General features: G+C 42.1%; 1 protein-coding gene across 1 annotated transcript; it reads right to left on the bottom strand.

Moving 5' to 3' along the window:
* Positions 1-2928: 2928 nt before the first annotated feature.
* On the bottom strand, positions 2929-6712 carry UTS2 (urotensin 2). The gene is made up of 4 exons (XM_053997819.1): positions 6571-6712; positions 4265-4375; positions 3736-3779; positions 2929-3136 (listed from the first exon to the last, which is right to left on the bottom strand). Exons 1-4 carry the CDS (start codon positions 6671-6673, stop codon positions 3020-3022), a joined length of 375 nt encoding a protein of 124 aa, XP_053853794.1. The 5' UTR covers positions 6674-6712; the 3' UTR covers positions 2929-3019.
* Positions 6713-22438: the final 15726 nt, after the last annotated feature.

Here is a 22438-nt window from a genome sequence, read left to right as displayed (position 1 = left end):
CTTGTTCATCTTTTTCTGCTTTAAGGGACTTAACAGAGAGATATGATTGATAGTGCTTAAAGAAACCTGCAGGAGAAAGGCAAAATCACTACAGGGAGTACAAGGTACAGAACAAAAGTAGCATCACACTGAATTGGAAAAGAAAGAAGTCATTTTAGATGAGTAGATAACTGAACTGCTTCTGATAAGGTAAGTGATGCAGTGCCTTGAAATACAGGCATCTTGAAAGTAACATTAGATGTATCATTGCTGAGGGTTTATTGCTTTTTTTTTTTTAAGGGTTATTTGGTCATTTTAAGCATTCTTAAAAATGTGAGTCAAATTATCTGTCTATTCCAAAAAAGGAGGATAAATGAATGGGCTTGTGAAATGAGAAATGTTCAGGGTGGATCTGTGTTTTTATTCAGAGATCTCATCTCTTTCAGCCTATCCACATTTCTGCTTTGTCAATAGCAGTCATCCTCCTGCCAGCTCAAGTTCTGGCTCACAGCTGAAAACCTGCAGTTAGACATTTGTGTGGATGTCAGAGGTGAGCTGCATGATGTACTGCTGTATTTTTGGCAGGTGCTGAGAAATTGGACCTGTGATGCTTAATCATCCCATTCTCAGAAGTAATGGGCTGTATTTGCTGTAGTAGATTTGCTTCCCAGCAGCCTGATCCCTGTCAGGGTATCCATCACACACTGCTGCTGTGAGCTCTGCCCGGGGTCTGCCTGCTTGGCTCCCAGCTCCAGCTCCTGTTTGCCCTCTGCTACCTCTGCCCCTGGGCTCAGAATGCTGCTGGCTACACCAGCTGCACCTTCCCGTGGAAAGGCAAAGCTGTCTGGCTTCCAGACTCTGTCTACAGTCTGGTTAGTTCTCTGTGACAGTCCCAGCCCTGTCTGTGGCCTGCAGGGGCGAGGAAAAGCTCTGAGCTGAAAGCTGGCAGGAGCTGCTTGTCCCAGCAGCATGGGGGAGAAGTGGAGCTTGCCCTCCTGTGTCACCACTGGCCAGGCTCTGCTCTTGGACCTGTACCTGAGTTTATCTGGCATCTGCCAGGAATGTCCTTTGGGAAGGAAGCACTTGGGTGCTCCACAGTGTCTCAAACAGTTCTCTTTGGGAACTACCAGTGATGTCCAAAGACATCTGCACTGCTTCTTTTTCAGAGGCAAGGACTGTGACTGATAAAGTTTCAGGCTCTGGTGAAATTCTGGTATATTAGAATTAGCTGGATTTCCCCTCAGCCCCTGCTGCTGTGAGCTGGCCTGGCTGGAATAATAAATTGATTTGATATTGCTTCTTTAGATGCCAGAAATGTTAGCAAATATTCTGTAGTTTTAAAAGCAAAGGTTTCACTATTTATAGCTCTATTACCTTGTCTTGACCCCATCTTCAACACCTGACAGCTCTTCATTTCTTTCCTCTCTCGGGTAGATGGCCAGTGAACTTTTTAGTAGTTGTAATATTTTTTCTATTATCATTCATTCTGGTTTTATTTATTTAGCTTTATGCTTGCAGTTTTTGAAAATATTTTTTCCCCCAGTCTTTTTAGGCTCTACACTTCTCCCTGTCTATATGTCTATCTTAGCTGGTTACTCATTTAGATAGATTTGGAGTCTTTTCTGAGAAGTTTTTATTGGATGATGAGGTAGCAGAAAAGGAGTAATTTCCAGAGAGCCACTGACTTGCTCCACTGTGTAAGACAAGGATGAATGTTTAGAAGATTTCAAATAGCTGCACAGTGCATCCTGCTGCTCTGACTTTGAGGACATTTTTCTCTGTTACAGCTGGCATCATCTGTCTTATAATTTATGTGAAGTGAACAAGCTGTTTTAAACCTGTAGGCTTTGTTTAAACAGCACAGTCAGAGATTTATGTTGTGTAGTCTCGAGATCAATGTAACCTGTGTATCACTGTTAGGTGTTTACCTCAAGCTTTCCCTGAGCCTTGAGTGGAGTGAGGTTTATGCAATGTATGTATTGAGCAGGGGTTCACAGCTCAGACAGTTTGTGGATATTATCAAAAATGGCATCTCCCAGAGATAATTCCTGCCTGTTTAGCTCTCTCTCTTGCAGTTACTGTCAGAAGGTACCCAGGACTGAGAGAGTCTGGAGGTACTCTGCATATAGAGGAGTCAGGCTAGAAGATTTTTGTAGCTACTGTTTTGTCCTCTCCTTTATTTATGTTACATGCCAAGATACAGCAACATTATCAGTGAGTGGTACCTGGAGTGTCCAAGCAGGAGGTGGCTTGCCCTGGAAACACAGATTATCTATGTCCATGTATCACCTTCCTGCTCCTGTGTGTGCAGGAATCTTTCACGTGGTGTCATTCCTGCCTCCACTGACTGTCCAAATCTGGGTGTAAAGTCTTGACATTGACAACCACGTTTACCTTCCATACTGTGCTTGATGATAATCACACAATTCTTAAGACCCGTGGTACGTACAGGCAGCCCTGTTGTGGGTAGCTGGGGGCTGGGCAGAGGAATAGATTTGTGGGTCTTTTTACAAGTGCCTGAGAGAAAGTCATCTCCAGCAGCAGTGGGAGCTCGATCCTGACACGTGCTGATTGTTTTTGTGCTGCCTTGGGGATGGCAGGAGGGGACTGGGCATTGTTAAACTGCCATCCCTTTCCTGCTCAACATCTTCAGGGAATGCAGCAATGACCCTTCTTCCTGGCACCCCAATCTACATCAGGTGACAAAGGAAGAAAGTCCCCTTGCCTCTGGACTTAGTTGAGCTCTTCTGGGAGTTTTCACAGAACCCCATGGGAATTTTGCTTCCTCTGCCCAAGTTCTCTTTGTGTTGTGTATTGGTCTCTTTCTCCCATTACTTCCTTCCTGCTGTGCTGGGCTCTATAAAATTACTACATTGCTCACAGCATAATTGCAAAACATCAAGAATTTATTCATTTCCAAGTAGCATAGAGTCTAAAGTTAGGCTTTGTGTTTCTTCATTCTCATTTTAAATCAAGCGAACCTATATACATGTTTTCAGACATCTGTATAAATTATGCAACCAGTCAGGGAGTTCCCTGTTTACACACAATATTTCCAGAAGCACTCAGAAAGATTCCCACGTTTCTTGTACTGTTTCCTGTCCTTGGTCAAGAAGCGTCCCAGGAAAGCGTTCCGAGGATGATTCCCATAGAAAGCCTGAAATCAAACGGCGTTAGAGAGGCTGCTGCTGGGTGGTTCCCAGTGGGGAAGTAAACTCTCCACTGCCCCCATCCTTCCTGATCACCCAGCCCTGTGCTCTGACCTGGGGGAAGGAAGGGACTGCCCAGTGTAACCTCTGTTTTGCATTTCCCACTGAAACTCATCCCTGTGCTCTGCATTTACATTGAATTCAGCAGGAAGTGGACAGGGCTGATGTTCTCCGTGTACATTATGGTTCATAACAAATCTGATAATACTGTGTAACCTATGCTGGGGGTGGTGGTGGTGGAAATACTAGTGCTGGGCTGATGAAGCTGGAAATTGGCCTTTACTTAGCTGTTTTTCTAGGGGAAAAAAAAAGTGGAGGGTTTGGAATTAAATGATATTAATTACTTGCTCTCTCTTTTTTTTCCTTTTCCATTTTCCCCACCTCCCCTGCCTATCTAACTGCTAAGTGATTCCAGCTTCAAGAACACTGTGGCATACTACTTTAGTCTATACTGTTTGTGAAGTCTGTTGATCTGAAATGATTTCTCTGTAACAATTCTGTGTAGTCTTATTTTTCTTGTTTCAGTGACAGATGGTTATTTACTTACCTCTTTGATATTTTCCCCTGGGTTGTAGTTGCTGGGGGTGAGACCTGTTAAAGGAGAGACACAATGAAGTGTTTTACCATTTAGAAATCATGAATTAGGCAAGTCATTCTCCTGTGCCATAATGCTACAGCTGATAGAGATCTCGGACTGGAATGTCCAAGGGTAACACCTATTGCTTCCCAAGCCATCCATTGCTGCTGATTCTGCACTTTCTACAAGTATTGATGCTTTGTCAGACTGCTTTTTTGTTCTGTCTGCCAGCTCCTCTTAGGCCAGTCTTCTCCTTGCCCTGGTTTTGCTCTCTGGAAGTTTTGCAGCACTCATTTGGGAGACTTCATGAGGTGGTGTTGAGCTGCAGGCATGGCTGCTCAGCAGGTTTCCCCAAAGTCCCAGTTAACTGAATGACAGCTGTTTGTTGCTTACACATAACGTTGTATTTTAGCAGATACCTGGGAGCTGGGGTGTGATATCTGTGAGAGCTGGAGGTGTGAACCATGGGCACCCTCCCATTGCTGTGGTAGCTCCTCACCTGCTTTGTTGTCCTCAGTCAGTGTGCCCAGGAGCTCTGGCAGGAGCTGGAGCAGGGAGGTGCTTCCCAGGCTGCCCAACCTCTCCAGGTTTAACCTCGAATCTTCATCAGCTGCCAAGGGAAGATGATAGAAACATGCACAGAGTGAGTCTCTTGCTTTGCATCCCTGTTTCTGTGTCTCAGGTGATTTCTAATCAGGTTTGCTGGCCTCACCTGTCGAAGATTTCATGAAAGCACCAACCATCCATCCTTACTTAATTATTATAATAGGGTATAGTTGGTTTTGTGTTCCTTTCCTTCCAAAGCTTTGAGAAAAGATACCTTCCTGATGTTAATCTCAGATTCTCATTTCTCTGGCAGAAGTTTTGTTACAAAAGTTTTTGACCCAAAGCAGTCCCTCCTGTCACTTGAGGTACTCAACCTCATCCTTCCACTACACAGCCCAGTCTTGTATGTAATTTTAAAAATGTTACTTTAGTTCATTTCTTTATCTACTAGTTCCTATGCTGCAGCTTTCCTATGACTAAAGACAGAACTTCCTGTGCGAGACCTATTAACCTGCTCAGTTTTGCAATTACTAAATGCAGTGGAAGTTGTGGAAGGGCAGGAAAAAAAGTAGGAAAACTTACAACTTATTTTGGCAGCTGGGCTTCTTGGTGTGTTTCAGTCATCTCTCATTTAATGTACAGATGTTACTAGTTTTTCCAACACAACAGCTTGCTGGCCGTTGATAGAATTAATTTGTTTATGCATAAAGAATTCAGAATTTGTGGCTAGCCTGTGCCCTGAGGCAGGTTGCCAACAGAAGCCCTTGGCAGTGCAATATTCCAGGTAACTTGTGTTTTTGGAATCTGAGCAGTAAATTTCATCTTTGCTAATACATAGCAGACATCCAAACTTGTGGGCAACCAGAGGGTGTCATTATCAAACACTATTTGTGTAGATGAGTATAATTTTGTAATTGTACTTGTAGGTGACCCTTTGGAGTTTCAGTTGCTCCGACCTGCAGGGATGGGTGTGACTCTGTAGCTCCTCACATGGATATGTAAGAAAATAAACCAAAAATAATCTCCTAACATTTCAAAAACTTGCACAAAGATCAGGAATTTGAAGAGATGGGACATGCCTGTTATTAGTTCATTTTCTGCATAAAAGGATATTTGCAAAGGACAGCGGGGATTTCATTATAGGACTCAAAATAAGAATACAAAAAATTCCCAGTGCTACGTGGAGACAATCTGTATCTCTGGCCATGGATTATTCTTTAAATCTGAACTGTGCTAGCAGGTAAATTTGCTTTGAGATTTAAAAAAGGAAAAACTCAACCCAAAACCAACCCTCTTTAAGACAGTTCCTTTTCTGTCTTTTCCCTCCCAGAGACTCTTTACATTAGCAAGGAAGATCTAAGAAGCACAGTGAGTTTAACCTAATGCAATAATGATTAGAGCCAGCTATGATGTGACAGATATTACTCATATTGAGTCAGGGGTACCTGTAAATGCAAATTACATTGTGGAAGGCTTGAGGAGATGCTGGCTTAGAGAGTCCAAGATTTTCAAAGCAGACTGTGGACTGCTGATGCCTATAAACCAGCAGAACAGCTGTTGCAAAGCAGGTAAGAAAAGCAGCCACTTTTAATAGCCAGCTTTATGCAATAACTTCTGGGTTGGTTTGCCTGTTCTTTCAGAACTCATTTCAGAAAGTCCTCCAGTACCAGTCAGGGCTGATGATAGTAATCTTCCAGATTCTGCTGTGCATTTTTTCTGAGCCATTTCAATCTTTGAGCATTGCCTTACTCAAGCAAAGATTTATTTTTCCTGGAGCTGAATGGAATCTGAATTAGTGCAAACAAATTGCATTCTCAATAGATAGCAGTGTAAGAGAGATTTGCCTGTTCTTGATGTTTGCAATAGGTTTCCCCCTTTTTAAACACAAAATAGCTTATTTCAAAGGGTAGAAACAGGAGAGACTGTCCAGCCAAGTTTCTTTAAGTTACCCAATGCTTATGAGTGTTCAGACACTGAATACCAGCTCACATTCAGTGCTGCAAGGCTGACACCTTTTTCTCCTCAAAGCCTGCTTTTATTTCCTAGATCTGAAAGCAGCAGGGGTAACTATCTGGGGCACCAAACCTCCCCATTGTACAAGACCAGCACCCACTGCTATGTCCCTTGTGCTGCTGGTGTCCTCCTGCTTTTGTACAGCTGAGCAGCACAGACAGGCCCCTTGGGAAGCACACCTGCTGCTTTCCTGGTTTTACTGCTCCAACCCCTGCGTGATAACCAGTACAATCAAAAGACTCTTACCTGAGTGTTGATAAGACATCTCACTGGCATTGATGATGGGGAGAGACAAGAGAGGACAGGAGAAGCTGACGATAATGAGACAGCAAAGTATCAGTTTATGCATCGTTGCTGTGTTGGAGGTTTCGTTGTGTCTAACCCTGTAACTCAGAACTCCTGTCTAACTGTAGCCTCAGCTCCCAGTTTCTCCCATTATATAGCCACTCATGACCTCATAAATACCATCATGTTCTCTCCCCCCCTTCGAAAAAAATCCAATGAATTTATTGCCCATTGATTCTAAATGGAAACCACTTTGCATTGATGTAATTTTTCAAGGTAACAGTTCATAGACAATAAATTTACTGTCTTATAGCTTGGTGTACAAAATGGATATTATATCAAACCAAGCACAGTAAAGTTTATAAATCTGGCATTTAAAAAAAAGTAACTTTCAGTTATAAATCATGAGTTAACAAAGGGTCAGACGTTGGTTGAAATGACCAGGGCAATAGACAGCTGATTTATGAGCCTTAGCAGTCTTGACGCAAAGCATCTGATATGAAATGCACTTTTTTTTTTTCCTCTCTCTTTTGTGAGATGGATGAATGTGTTGTGTTGTATTTGTTGTGCCAGAAAAAAAGTAAAAAAGAGAGGGAGTTAAAAAAGCTGTTAACTTACAAAGATAATACTAGGATAATTCAATTTTTTTCATTTGTTTTGCTCCCCCTTGCAGAATTTCACATCTATTTATTTGGGAAGACCTCATCCAATGGTGCCCTAGAGAATTGTCTTGGCAGGGAAAGTACAGCTTCCATCTGGAGACTTCTTGGTACATATAAACTACTTTGGTTGATGTTAAACACAGGTCCCTCTGTAGACTGGAACACTGTTTTCCATTTCACTTATCTTCTCTTTCACTTGGAACTAACTACTTAATTCTGAGTATGTTAGCAAGGGTTTTCCCCTGTTAGCCTATTGCTTTTGCCTAATGCTACCACAGGAGTTGCCTTATGTCATCTCATCACTGTAGTCCTTGTTTCCCTCCATCTAGCATATTTTGTCTCCTTTACTTACAATTTGATTTATCATCTCACAGAGCTAGGGCTGACTGGACTGGTCCCTCACCTCCATTCTCTATGCAGTGTCATATCCAACTCTATAGAGCCTTGACAATAACAAAAAAAGGTAAGTTTATGGCAATAGTCTTTCCTTTTAATGGTGAGAAGATAATGCCTGTTTTTAACAAATTGAGGTTTGTTGCTTTTCTGCCTCTCTACTCAAATGTTTTTGTCTCCAAATGCTCTTCAAAATACTGTGAAATCCAACAAATATTAAAGTTGTTTCCTTATGCTGAATTTTGTGATAAGTTTAAGTCGCAAAAGGTGTCAACTTACCTGCTTTTCATCTTTTTCCTTTATTAGCATTTCCTGTCAAAGATCAATTTTTATATTGTACATCCTGTGGCTCCTAGGACTAATTTCAAATTGGCTACATCAGTCACACAGAACAGAAGTATTTCTGCTGCAGGTCTAACTCCAGGGGAGCAGGCACACATGGGTGGGCTAAACGCAGTGGGTTCTCAAAGAGGTTGAGTTTGGAAAGCACCTCTGGAAATCTCATATCCGAATTCCCCTGCTCCAAGCAGGGTCAGCCAGAACAGTTGGTCCAGGAGTGTGTTTAGTCAGGTTTGAATAGATCCAAGGATGGGATGGGATAGAATTTCAAAACTGAGCTTGATAACGCCCTTGGCATCCCTGTGTGAGTTCAGTGCTCTGACCTGAGTGCACAGGTGGGGTGTTGGAGAGGTGGGAAAGGACCTGCAGAGGTCCTGCCAGCCTAAACTTCTCTAAACTTCCCTGTGTGCACAGAGAGGGCTGATGTTTGACTTGCCTTGACTATTGAACATATGCTTCAGGTATCTGAACTGCAAATCCTGTTTCTCTGGACTTCTCTTCGCTGAACTGAATGTTTACAACAAAAGAATTTTTCTACAGAATTAACCTAATGTGTTTTATTCCCCTTTCCCTGTGCTTCCCTATGAGAGAGATAAGTAGCAAGAGAGGAATTCTCTCTCCTCATCTGAGTCATGCAGCTCTTCGTTCCAAAACTGCAGACAGTAATTAGGGCTGATTTGATGCATGATCTCACTGCTGGTGCTGGATGCTCTGTACAAATGCTTCTCCTTCAGTGAACTATCAATGACAATGGTATTATCAATATTCACCCTAGGCATCCTCCAAGGAAAGCTAATGAAGCACTCTTACCAGCAACTGCTGTCCTTTGTCTTTTCCCAAGGAAGACTCAGCCTCTTAGAGCCATCATGGAGTGCGTCATGCTCAAGTTGGGCAACTTGCCCACAGCTTATTGCCTCTGCTTAGCTCTGAAGTTGTCACTTAGCCACTCTTTCCTCTCCCAAAATGTCAAAGGCATCTCCCTCAGGCGACAGTGCCAACGTCATCATGCCAGGCAAGGAAACAGCTCATCCTCAACAAAGGTCCAGAGCCCCGGATCCACGGGAGAGGGAAGTCAGTGGGAATGGCACTTTGAAAACTTGGAAATTGGTTTGAAACTCTTGTGCAGTATTTTGTGGGGAAAGTTTTCCAAGTCCTTATTTATGGTTATTTAGTCCTTGAAGTGCCTCAGGGCAGTAGTAGATAGATAAATTACAGTAGTAGTTCAGACAAATGACTGAAATTTGTTCAGACAAATGACTGAACAAATTCTAAGCAATAAATATATGTTAACCTATCCTAAAAGATTATCCTTCATTATCAGAAGAAATGATAATTCCTAGTTTAATATGATTTCTCATGAGGAACAAGTTGCGAGTAAAGCCAAGACAACTGTGCAAAAAAAAAAAAAAAAAAAAAAAGACTCAATGAAACCAATCACAAGCCACAAACATCCCCAAAAATTATCTGCTTCTGTGTAAATTAGTATGGGTGAAATATAATCTATAATGCAACAGTTCTTTCCCCTGTTGCTAAGTGCTTTATGGCCAGCAAGCATGAGTTGTTATTAGTCAAATATTGTGACAGTTGGCAAAACCAGGAATTGGAGAAGGTGTGATTTACCAGTAGCATTTGTATGAGGGACTTCTTCAGAGGATGTAATTTCTAGTGTAAAACTTTAGCTTGAATTCAGTTTACAAGAAGAGAGGTGTGCAGTAGAATGATTTTGTATTGGCACTGTAACTGCAGATGAGCTTGTTATTGTATGAATACCCATCTCTTCCTTGAATTTTACTAACATTTTTGACTTAACATGTTGCTTCAATGAGTTATCCATGTTGCCTGGAAAAACATTTGCACCGTTATTAATTTTTCTAGTAGGGCCTATTGTATAGGGGTTTAGGGTTTTTTGCTTTGCTGTCACTGCAGATATCTGTTCTGCTTAACACCTAAAAAATTCTTTTCACTTAAAGTTTAACATTTTAGCTGATTATTCAGCTACATAACATTATCAGATCTATTTTGCATACTGAAATAGCTACCTTGTGAGATCATATATACAATAAGGTGGTTTTTTTTTGCTACCAAATTACATTGCCCTATTTATACTATACCTTTTAATGAGTGCTGAAAATAGCCTGTTTGGAGAATAAGGAAACCAAAGGAAAAAACTAACCATAACCTGCTGTTAACTTTCTTCTTGAAGATGCTTCCTCTGTTCACTGTGTGTGAGCTGTAATGCAGAGGAGTGTTTAATCTTCAGAATTTCTTTCAATGTTTTGTAATACCTCTGAGAGGTTCTGACCTCGGCTCTCTTGTGCTGAGGTGGGTTGAAGGTGTGTAGGTGAGTATGTGCTTGCCTGGACACACACCCCTGTGTGATGAAGATGATGGGTCCTTAGTCCTCTCTAAAGATATTTTGCTACAGAATTGGCAAGGTCTAAAAATTCTTGAGCACAGGATCACAGCTGCCAAAACACTGCTCCTTTGTAGTATAGTTTCCACCATTTGGGGGGAAAAAACCCTTTTCTCTTTGGCCCTGCTGGGCTGGCCCTCTCTAGTCTGGGTATATTCTCCAAGTGAAGTTTGACAGACTGGTCCCTGCTTCCCCCGTCCTCTGAGCACTGCAGAATTACCAACCTGAACCTTCACGTTGTTTGACATGAAGGAAAGTAATTCTGGCATGACTGAGATTTGGAAATCCAGCACGTCAATATCTCATGGGAATTGAATTCTGGATAACACACTGCAAACACAGGAGCAGAAACTAGATCTTGAAATAAGGTTTCTTTAAAAAAAAAAAAAAAAGTAATGGAACTAACTACGCAATTACAGTTTATTTTTGAAACTGAAATTATGACAGCAGAGTGTGTAAGGAAGGAGAGGAACACATCTGCAGCAAGGCTGGAAGTTTCTCTGTACCTGTCACCTGCTGTCCCAAGGTATCCCAAATAATCTGTTCAACTCTAATAAGAAATTATGATCTGGATAAATGCAAAATAAAAATGTCTTTATTTCAATTTTCTGGTCATCAGAGAAAGGAGCACAAAGCAGCCTTGCTGAAAGGCACAGGCTGTTGGTCAGCTCTGTCCATCCTCCTTTCACCAGTCCCAGCTGTAGAGCAAGCAGGAGGCTTGGGCTCATTTCGGGGGAGACTCACACCTTTCTGTCACACTGCTGCACTTGGAGCCGGTAACATTTCCCAATCTGAGTTTCTTTGTCTTTGACAGAGAACTCGGTCACGAGACATTTTCAAAGTCTTCAACCTTTTCAAATATTTCAGTAATGCAGAGTAGTCCAAACCAGCTCTGAGCTAGCCAGCGCTCCAGTCCTTCCTCCCTGAGGTTGGGTGAGGGGTGTGGGGGCAGAGAGGAGTCGGGAAGAGCAGGGACAGGGCTTGGGAAGGACAGGAACGGGGCCGGGCGAGCTCGGGGTCCCGCCGGGCTCGGGGGGCGCCGCCCCGGGCGGTGCCGCTGCGGGAGCTGCGCGGGTTTGGGCTGGGCTCGGCTTTGGCTTTGGGTTTGGGGGGCTGGGGATGTGTGTTTGGGTTTGGGAGGCCGGTGTGTCTGTGTGTGCGTGTGTTTTGGGGGGGTCGATGTGTGTATGTGTTTATTGTGGGGGGGTCGGTGTCTGTGTGTTTATTGTGGGGAGGTCGGTGTGTGTGTTTGGTTGGGTTTGAGGCTGCTGGTGTGTTTGGGCTTGGGGAGGTCGGGGGTGTGTGTCTGGCTGGGTTTGGGGGGGTCAGTGTGTGTGTTTGGTGAGGCTGGGGGGTCAGTGTGTTTTTTGTGTGGGTTTGGGGGTGTTGGTATGGTTGTGTTGGGGGGTCAGTGTGTTTGTGGGTTGGGTTTGGGGGTGTTGGTGTGTTTGGGTGGTCAGTGTTTGTGGGTGTTGGTGTGTTTGTGTTTGGGTGGTCAGTGTGTTTGTGTGGCTGGGTTTAGGGGTGTTGGTGTGTTTGAGTGGTTAGTGTGTGTTTAGGGGTGTTGGTGTGTGTGCGTGGTTGGGTTTGGGGGTGTTAGTGTGTTTGTGTTTGGGGGTCAGTGTGTTTCTTTGTGTGGTTGGGTTTGGGGGTGTTTGTGTTGGGGGGTCAGTGTGTTTGTGTGGCTGGGTTTGAGGGTGTTGGTGTGTTTGAGTGGTCAGTGTGTGTGTGTTTGGGTGTGTTGGTGTGTTTGTGTTTGAGTGGTCAGTGTGTTTTTTGTGTGTGGCTGGTTTTGGGGGTGTTGGGTGATGTTGAGTGTGTTTGTGTGGTTGCATTTTGGGGAGTACACAGGTTTGGGAGTGTTGGTGTGGTTGTGTTTAGGGTGTCAGCGTGTGTGTGTTTGGGTTGGGTTTGTGAGTGGTCAGTGTGTGTTTGGGGGTGTTGGTGTGTTTGTGGGTTGGGTTTGGGGGTGTTGGTGTGTTTGAGTGGTCAGTGTGTGTGTGTTTGGGTGTGTTGGTGTGTTTGTGTTTGAGTGGTCAGTGTGTTTTTTGTGTGTGGCTGGCTTTGGGGGTGTTGGGTGTGTTTGTGTGGTTGCGTTTGGGGGAGTATAGAGGTTTGGGAGTGTTGGTGTGTTTGTGTTTAGGGTGTCAGTGTGTGTGTTTGGGTTGGGTTTGTGAGGGGTCAGGGTGTGTTTGGTTGGTTTGGGGGGTTGGTGTTTGGGTTTGTGGGAGCTGGTGTGTGTTTGGGTTTAGGGGAGTCAGTGTGTTTGTGGTTGCATTTGAGGGCGGTGGCTGTGTTTCTGTTTGGTTGGGTTTGCGTTTTTCTTCATTTTTCTCTTCTGAAAAAAGTTTTATCTCTGTTGCCTTCTTGCATACACACATGTTTTCAGCTAAGTGACTCTTATTTGGTTTTTTGAAGAATGATTTTGTATAATCAAGAGGCTTCTTACCGTGGAGGAAGTACCCATACCGTGTGTTCCTTAGCATTGTTTTTTCTTGGGTAGCTTCGCTGGTAGGAGTCAGCATCACTGCAGGCACTGGGAGAGTATTGGAGGCTCAGCCTGCTGAGGAGCAGCCCAGCAGTGAGTGGATCAAAGCAAAGCAGACAGGTCAGGACAGAGCTGTTGTCCAGGAGTGAGTCTTGCATGAGGAGTGTGATCTGCTCTGCTCTCCCCTTCTCTGCCTTCTGCTATCGCCGCTGCTCTCTTGGGTTTTCTAGAAGCAATCAGGGCTTGTTCTCACCATAAGAAGCTTGGAAGACCTGCCCTTTTATGTCATTTAAATCTCTGAAATCAGAGCTAAAGCATTTTGTACAGGCTTTTGGCCTTCACAGGGCTTTTATATAGCAGCCCCTTTGTTAGTCCTTTCTTATGCCTTGTTCCATTTCATGTACTAATTTACCTTTCCTCTCTCTTCCCCCTGAGCTCCTGTCTCATCTCTGGCTGTCTGGTCACATTCACCACTGTTGCAAAGAGCTGGTGCCAGTTCACTGCCTCTTGCCTTGGGCTCCCTATGCAGAGCTCAACCTGCAGCTCACACTGCAGCTGCACACCAAGCTGGCTGCACTAAATGTATTCCTCAACAGTTTTGTCAGCAGTCCATGCTGTATTTTTAAAACAATAGCACAGTCTTCCTGAGGTTTAATTTAGGTTGTAATAAAGAATTATCAAGCTAATCCTGCTGCAGAGATAGGTGTGATTGCTGCATACTATGACGTTTTTCACTCCTGTTCTTAAACTTACACTATTCATTATTTTTTTAAGTAGGGTATTGAGGGGTTTTCCAAACAAATAATTTCCTGGAGGCTGTCTATACAGACATGTATTCAGCTGAGGATTTAAAGGAATGAATTCCAGCTTAGCATTTCTGTCTCCTAGGGTTACAAATGCAATTCTTTCAAAAACTGGTACTACTAATGTCAAAAAGGGAAGCAGCAATCCACTGCTGATTCTTTTCTTAGTACTTTGGATGATGGAGTGGGCAGGCCAGGCTGTTGTCTTGTACTTTCTCTGGCCCAGAGTAAAGAAGTGCAGAAACAGTAAAGTAGCAAATTGCAAGAGATGGATGAGGCATAAGCATCACCTTCCAGATTTCCCTGCCTGAGACTACTTCATACTCTGTTAATTGCATGGTGCTCTGACTCATTAGTTTCTTATTACAAATCATTTAATTGGAGACTTAGTAATATTTTTCTATCTATTTGTTGTTTTACTATCATCTGCCCTGTTTCATTTTCTAAAAGAGCTAAAGGATAAGGACTTTAATCTGCAGTGGTGATAGAACAAAACAGTTTTGTCAGAGGTGTCCTTGTGCTTTTTTAAAAAAAATTTCTCTCTAGCTTTTCCCATTTGGTGTACTCATGTTCTTCCTGTTTTTATCACAGAGGCTTAGGATTACTTATCACTCCAATATCCATAGCTGATATCAGAGGACAAATTTCAGGTAGTTCAGTGTGTGGGCGGGAGCCACTGACTAATTAAGAGGAATGCTAATAATCATTGGCATTTAGCTGTCGTCCACTTAGCGTAGGCAGTAAATGAATGGCGCACAAAAGCAGACTTGAATTTTTTTACTTTGTTTTCTGGCTGCATAATCCCTTTAATCCTTTGCTATCAGAGTTTTTTCTTAATTAAATGGAATCTCTGCAGGCTCAGTGATTCACATTTCAGGGCAAATATGTGTATTTAACGGGGGAGGGTTGGCATAGGTCTCACTGGGCAGCTTGAGGTTTAAAACAGTTCTTCCAAGGTTGTTTTGTAAATGAATGTGTTTTCCTTGGCACTCAGCCGTGTAGGATCTTCACTGTTTAAGAGCTATTTTCCAGTTTAGCAAAGAATTCCTGCTGGAAGCGTTAACTGATTTCCTTGTGATCACTGACTGATCTTGACTGGGGTAGAAAACTGTCCCTGGGAATGGGAGTGACCCACAGGAGCAGGAATTAACAAAGGTGAAGGAAGCAGATGTCAGATCTTTGCCTTTTGATGGATAAGTTGGATGTTTGTTACTGTAATGGGATCAGAATCCTCTTTCCAATTCCCATATTTATGATATAAGAGGGTTCTTAAGAGCAGTGAGTCTTTAGTTGGATACTCTCATTCTTTTGCTATGTATGCATCTTTTATGAGTCAGGATTGTTACAGACAGGACCAATTTACTTGGTTATTTCTGAGCAGAGTCTTCTACAGAAATTTGGAAACAAGGCAGATCCACCAGTGCTTGGAAGAGTTAGGATCTGTATCACCAGGAAAGGATATATCTGATATGCTCGTTCTAGCACAGTCCTGTATTTTCTCTTTATGCTCCTGCTTCCTGCAGGCCCTGTCCTGTAATGTACAGAAGAACTGAATTCTGGTGAAGGAGAAAAAAATCCTGCAGATCTTTGCAGTGAACAACACTCCACTACAAGTTTTATAGGTAATTTATGATCTTAAAGGTCTATGCCAACCTAAATGATTCAGTGGTTCCTGCTCATGACATCCATATCTCCACTAGTGCTTGTGACAATCCTGCTTCCTTAAGCTGAAGGTGATGGGGAGGTGTTTCTGGCTCTATTCTTGGCCTTTTCAGCTGAGGAAGTGAGTTGATTTTACAAAGCCTAGACCATGTAATATCCCATCCCAGTGCCCATGTAGCTTTTCTAAAAATCCTCTACAAGACAGTCAGGATTTATGCTTAGAAAGAAATAATCCATTGCCAACCACCGTATGTGGAAGTAAAATAAAGTGTGAAGTCTCTGAAGCTACTTTCATTTAGTGCTTGTTTCTGCCACCATATTCATGTTTCATTTATATGATGATCTCTTTATGTGTCCTCAGGAATGACTGGAAGAAGGTGCAGAAAGATACACAGGGTCAGCTAACTAGTACTGCCACAGCACAGTAAATCTTTTTGCTGTTCTGTAATTCCCTGAGGCAGATTTCATCACTGTTGAAAAGCACACAGTGTTTGTTACGTGTTACAGCCTCCCTGTTCCCTGTGAGAAGTTTTCTGATCATAGCCCACCCTCCAGAGGAGTGCACAGTGAGATGCAGTGACAAGAGGATATGTCACTGTCATATCCACTGGGTTCCTGAACACACTGCCTGTTCAGCTTCTTGAATCATTTAACCCTCAAGCTGAAGAAGAGCAGCTTCTTTTTCTCTTATTAGAACTCTTAATTTTGATGGAGCCATCAAGAATTTCCTGTGCTTACACTTCTACTTCTCTAAGGTAGTACATGTACTGAGGTGTGCCACAGCAAGTCAAAAAACTGCATTATTATGGATTCCTGTAACACTCATAATGTGGATGGGGGTGTGGGATTTTGGATCTTTTTGCCCTTGTGATGAGATTGTAGCTTGATCAGACAACTGTGGTGCTAACCTGCAATGTGCAGCTTCTCTGAAGGCAATGATGTATTTTTCCTATCACTCCTTTCAAATACCTGTTCACTGTGTTTTACATTCTAGTTTAAGAAAAATAGATTATCTTTGAGATGCTCCAGTGAACACTGGTTTGGGCATGTATGTACATCTACGTTAGAATTGTGTTCTTTTTCAAAGTTGCTCCAAAGTTTGTATGAAGGTGGCTAAAAGTAGTGTGATACCCTGTTTTTTCTTTTTGTCTTTTTGCTTGTTACAGGCCTGTTTAGTGTTCTCTCCAGGTTAAATAGTTTATGCTTGTTCTGAATGGACAGTATCAAAATATCAATGCTGTGAATACTAGAAGGATTATTTTTTAATATTTCTCAAGTCTGTGGTGTTGTAACTAAAGGTACATTGTAGCTTTTACCTCTCCACACACCTTGCTCTTCTTTTTGTCCCAAAATTTGGTTTGTTTTAAACCTGCAGAATTGTTTGTATGCAGGAGAAAAGTGAGGTGAAGTAGCCTAAGATTTGTTTTAAAACTGACTTAAACGGTAAAGTTGGATATTTTATTTCAGATGTGAGTGGCTTGTTTCAGTTTGGGTTATGTAAACTGGGAGTAGGTGTAACAGGTTTAAGGTACACTGAATGATAAGTCATCCTTAAATTGAAGTAGGTGTCTGTGTGTGCAATTTTCCATTTGCTAAATCAAATAAAATTTTATTTATTTTCTTAAAGCAAATAGATTAGAACAGGAGAGATATTCCCTGGTTTCAGGTTGTGTTTTTGTTAAAGTACAATCCACTTTGGTTCAGTATAGTCTGATGCTTGACCTGGCAGGCACCCAGGATCCAGAAGGTGAAAGGAAACACAGTAGGTGATATCACAACAAACTTCTGCCAAACTGATGGTAGAGGGAAATTCCATTTTTGTTGTAGATTGTATTAAAATTTCTTATTACAGTGAAGGCAGGGACAGTATCCAACAGCTGTTATGCTCAGCTACCACAGAACCTGTGGGGTAGAGAACCTCCTCTCAAGCCCCTGAGGCCTCCCTGTATTAGGGAAGGCTTGTTCCTACCTGAGACAGGAGCTGAGGTGACACTTGGTAATAAAATAAGACTTAGTGTAATTTTAAGAATGAAACTTACTTTGACTTTCAAACAGGTGACAAAAAGTCAAGTGGAGTGGTACAAGCTGCCTGTTGATGTTTCCTGTGTGCCAAGTCTCATTGGACCATCTCCTACACAGGTTTTTGCATCATTGTGTTAGTATCAGAACAACTGTCAGAGAAGACTGTACTTCTGTCCTGTGAAGGACCTGATAGAAAGACTGAAAATAAGAAATCATATTCTGTTTTTAAAAAATTATCTGAAGTTTGCATGTTTTAGAGGAGCCACTACAGTCTCAGAGTCTCTATCATCCAGAAACATTAGGCACAGAAACACCTGTTCCTACAGGAGGTGAGAAACAGAAACCCTTTTGCTATGAGCCTTCTACTTTCCTTAGCCACACAACTCTTGTAAGAAATGACAAAGCCAAGGCATGTGACAAACATGATTTTAATTACTGATGCCACTGACTATGCCAGGAAATGGTGCTGGTTCTGGAAGCAATAAAAAAGCAGCAGGCTCCTCTGCTTATATTTGTATTTAAAGAGGATTTTTCTCCTTCTTCCATGCCTTCAGAATTCTGCTGACATCACTTGGGCCTCTGTACATGGTCTGGCTAAGAGGACACTTTCTGACTTCCAAGAAAAACAGATGGAAATTCAAAAAGCTTGCATCTGGCCTGTTACCTCATCCTCGGCCACCTGGGCTGCTTGAGAGTCATCAGGGCATTCCCAGTTACATTTTGCTTGCTATATAATAAATTAAATGACTGTCAAAAAAAGAGACATGCACAGAAAGCAGAGAACACTTAAACTCAAAGAGTTACCATAGAATTACAGAATTATTTGGGCTGGAAGAGATCTTAAAGATCATTTAGTTCTACTCCCCTGCTATGGGCAGGGATCTTACCAATAGATCAGGATGCTCCATGTCCTGTCTAGCCTGGCCTTGAGCAATTCCAGGGATGGGGCAGCCACAGCCTTTCTGGGCCACCTCTTCCAGGGCCTCACCACTCTTTTAAATAAAGTATTTCTTTCTTAACACCTAATTGAAATTCCTTTTGGTTTAAAACCATTCCCCCTTGTCCTATATCGCTGTCAGTGTACAAAGTCCCTCTCCCTCTTCTTTATAACTTCCCCTTAAGTACTGAAAGGCTTCAGTCTCCCTGGAGCTTGGAAGGAACTAAACTCCAAATAAGCCACTCTCTTTCCTCTACTCCTTCCAGTGAAGGAGGGACAATAAAAGAGAGATTATGGTTTGAAATAACAATTTCCCAGCACCAGAAAGCAGTGGAATGAGACACACAATAACAACAGCTGTATTAATAGCAAAAATATACAAAAGAGAAGGTGTTTTACCCACAAAAGGGTATTCACTATAGGGAACAAAAAAAACCCCCATGCTGGCAGATGCTTCCTGTCGATGGTGCCTTTGTCCTGACCATTCTTCTCTCCGGCTCCACCTAGTATTTGGGAAGCAAAGGCAATATGGAGAGGAGAGCTCCCATGGTGAGTGTCCCCCCACAGCCTGAAAACAACAAAAACCAGAGACAAACAACCCCCAGAAGCTCCATTGTTCAAACCAGAGTTGTGTAGCCACTTCACTGGGCTTGGTTTTTCTGCAGATGCTTGTGCTGCCACTTCTCCACTGTCAGAGGGGAAGAAATGTCCCTGCTGGGGACACAGCTGACCTCGTGGCCCTGGCCCTGCTGGCTCAGCAGCACCTCAGAGCTGTCCCTTCAGCCCCACAGTCTCAGGCCAGAGAAAATGGGAGGGGAAGCAGCAGAGGAGCTAAGGTCACCAGAGCTGGCTGGGGACAGTCCTTCTGCTCTGGCCAGTGAGGCAAGGTGCTGAACTTCCAATTCCAGCCCCCCCAGCTTTTCTTGCCCAAAAAACCACAGCCCAGTGTGATGTGTAGAATAAACACACATATGGTCACCCCCATACAGCACTAAACTCCACTAAACTCCCTTTTCTGTAACCACCACAACCCACAACAACCTGTTCTTCAGGTGTTGAACAGCCTGGGTGTTCAACAAAAGCTCCTTGGATGCACGTGGACTATCAACTATTTGTCATTGCCAAAAAATGCTTCTTTTTCACAGCTCTTCTTGTGAATTGTGGACAGCCAGGCTTTACTGCTTCCTTCTGCTTTAATCACCAATAGTAAGAGATACAGTGCAGTTTTTTCCTGTTCACCCTTCCTAGATAAAAGATTTTTTTTACATGCAGGTAGGAAGGCTGCTATCCTCTGTGTTAAAAACCAGACAAATTCGGCCACAAATTCTATTCAGGAAAGCTAGTTGAAATTTAATTGTGATTACAGTGTTTCTTTTAATCTAGTCACTGATGATCCCTAAATCTTACTATGTAGCACTTTGTAAAAGCAAAGAACAAAGTATTTTAAAACATTGCATACTGACACCATTTCTGCTTCTGTGTTTTGCCACAGAAGTAGCAAAAATAATAATAGTAGCCCCTTGGCATATTATCTTCCTTTGACTGAAGTTTTACTACCTGCTATGGACTTTTTTTTCAGAAGACACAAGGATAACTTAAAAAGGAAAAAAGGAAGGTACAAGTATGTGTCTTTTTTGCAGATGTGAGCTTCCTAAGAAACTTAATTGATGAGTCTGCTTAGTGCATTTTCAAAGCATGCTGCCAGAAGTGGTTTTACAGCTGTCTGCTACAAGCATAACGAAAAGGAAGATTAAGCAAGTTCTTTAGTACTTTTTTTACTAAATATCTGTTTATGAGTGGTCTAGAATGGGAGCAAGCTTCTAATAAATTTATTCTATATGATCACATAAAGGTAAATTACACACTACACAGGAATGAATGATATTCAAGGAAGTGCATGATTCTATGGCTGTAATTTGAATTTTTTATAGACAGCCGCAATTCCTAGAATTTGAATATGGTATTAATCTGAAAATGCCTAAACACTCCAACTATCTTGGTATTTGTAGTGGTGCTCTTGTTATCAATTGGAATGTCCTGCTGGGTGCTTGGTGGCAAAACAGATGAATTCACCTGTATTTATTTTCAGTTCTGTGAGCACCACGTGAAATACAGCTCTGCTGCCAAAGTTTCTGGGGAGTGAACAAGCACTGCACGCTGTGGAGTCCCCTGATCTTTCCTTTGCAATTGTACCACGATTTATTTCACTTTCCAAAATATGGTATCTTCCAGTCTCTCCTTGGTTCTTATTTATAAATGTGTTTGCTTTTAAATGTATTTGAAGTGTTTCACAGAAGTACAAATTAGCCAATCTCCTGTGCTGCTTCTGTGGCCAGGTGATGTGCATCATTGTGAAATGCAAATGTATCATCTGCACATATTTGAGAACAGATGTTCATGCCAACAAAATCTGTTTATCGTTAATTCAGGCCTCAGTACTCTCAAATGACACAAGCCACAGGTAAGATTAACCAATAATTATTTGATTGAAAGGTTGTTTCTAACATTTTATTCAGAATGTACTTTCTTCTGTGAATGACTATTCCCTGAAAGTCAGAACTCCAGTTTTGGTGGAAATGTGTCCTCGCTGGTCACTAAGCAGATTTATTTCTGCTTCAGGTATGGTACAGACAAGAAGGGGTTTGCACTTTATTTGAAGCATTTAAAAATATATGCAGAATTTATTAGCAATATGTAAAATTCCAGTTGTTACCTCTTTTTTTCTAAGGAGAAACCACTGGTTGTTTTGAGTTACTGGATGTGTACATTAATTCTCTATGTTATGTTTGGGCTAGAAATTAATGACAAGCAGAACTATTCTTTTTATCTTCTTCTAAGATACAGTCAATGGTGACTAGATACAGTCAATGATGCAAAGGTCACTCTTTGATTTATAAATAGATATAAATAGATAGCTTTAGAAATAGTTTGGGGCTTTTCGTGTGTCCCGTTCATGCCTTCAAGTTTGTGATTTTGACGTAATAGTCACTCAGTTCTCATGGTTTAAAGTACCAATAGAGAGATGACTTGAACTAGGAATAAACATAAGAACAGTTCACAATTCAGGCTTTTTATGGCACTTATTTTCTCACAACATAAAACGTACTATTTTATATTTACTTGTATGTAAGTTTATCAAAATGTGTAAGTGTGGCTTGGTGAAAATAATCTGCTATTGTAACCTGCTGAATGAAGAGATGGCTTGTTGTTGTTCACATGCAAAATCGTTTTCTCTTGCATTGAAATCAGAGAGGGGAAAATCACCCTTAATCCAGATATTGGTGCATTTTCATTCTATTTTTTGAATAACATTTACTGAAGTAATAAAATATGTGAGGTTTGTAAATGGTTAAAAATGGCATTGCGAAGGTGGTGACTCAAACATGCATTTTCTTTTTTCTCAAGACCAAAGTTAACAGTGTTTGATCAGAGAGACAGATACAGTGTCTGATGTTAAAATCTTTCCAACCTCAGTTACAAAAATAGCACCACAAAGACATCACACTTCCAGCTGCAGTGTACATAAAGTTTACATCACCTGAAAGATCAAAGCTGAATGATGTAGGGCTGAAGGTGGTGCAGTCCAGCTGCAAGGTAACAGCTATTTCTAAGTGCAAGTCAACCACAGCTTCTCTCAGTGTTTCCACTGCCTCCCTCAAGCCAATCAGCGTAACACAACAGCAGATGCTGCCGTGGAGCACTTTGCAGCTCAAGATTTTCATGGCTTCTTTTCCCCTGCGTGTAAGGATGGGTGCAGTGGTGAGGCCAGGGATCTGCTTCCAAGGGTGATGGGATCAAATGAGCTCCATCTGTACTTGCACACAAACCCCAGGACTGCTGGGTTTGAGCCAGGCTTTGGGAGGAGCTGCAGCTCCAGACTCAAGAGGATGGCTGCTAGTAAGAGGTTGTGAGTGTCACCAGTGACTCTACAACGTGTTACAAATCTCCTTTTTAGCTTCAGATGCTTTTGGAATGCATGTAAATTATGGCTCAGGTAACATTAATGAGGGACCAGAAAACTATTCTGCACTTCTGTTAGAGCTTTTAAATGCAGTACTTCTTAGAAAGAACCACTTCTTAGAAATATCCTTACTTCTAAAGGAAGAAAAT

This window comes from Vidua macroura, chromosome 23 (assembly GCF_024509145.1).
Source record: "Vidua macroura isolate BioBank_ID:100142 chromosome 23, ASM2450914v1, whole genome shotgun sequence".
Taxonomy (NCBI): domain Eukaryota; kingdom Metazoa; phylum Chordata; class Aves; order Passeriformes; family Viduidae; genus Vidua; species Vidua macroura.
The sequence above is the reverse complement of the archived record's forward strand: the minus strand, read 5'-3'. Positions and strand labels throughout refer to the sequence as shown.

What these genes read in the sequence shown, in the direction of transcription:
- UTS2 (XM_053997819.1), bottom strand. Translation starts at nt 6,673, where the DNA reads ATGCATAAACTGATACTTTGCTGTCTCATTATCGTCAGCTTCTCCTGT. An exon ending in GATGTCTTATCAACACTCAG is followed by an intron (nt 4,376 to 6,570) that starts GTAAGAGTCTTT and finishes TTCCCTTGGCAG; the next exon opens with CTGATGAAGATTCGAGGTTA. An exon ending in CAGGGGAAAATATCAAAGAG is followed by an intron (nt 3,137 to 3,735) that starts GTAAGTAAATAA and finishes GTTTGATTTCAG; the next exon opens with GCTTTCTATGGGAATCATCC.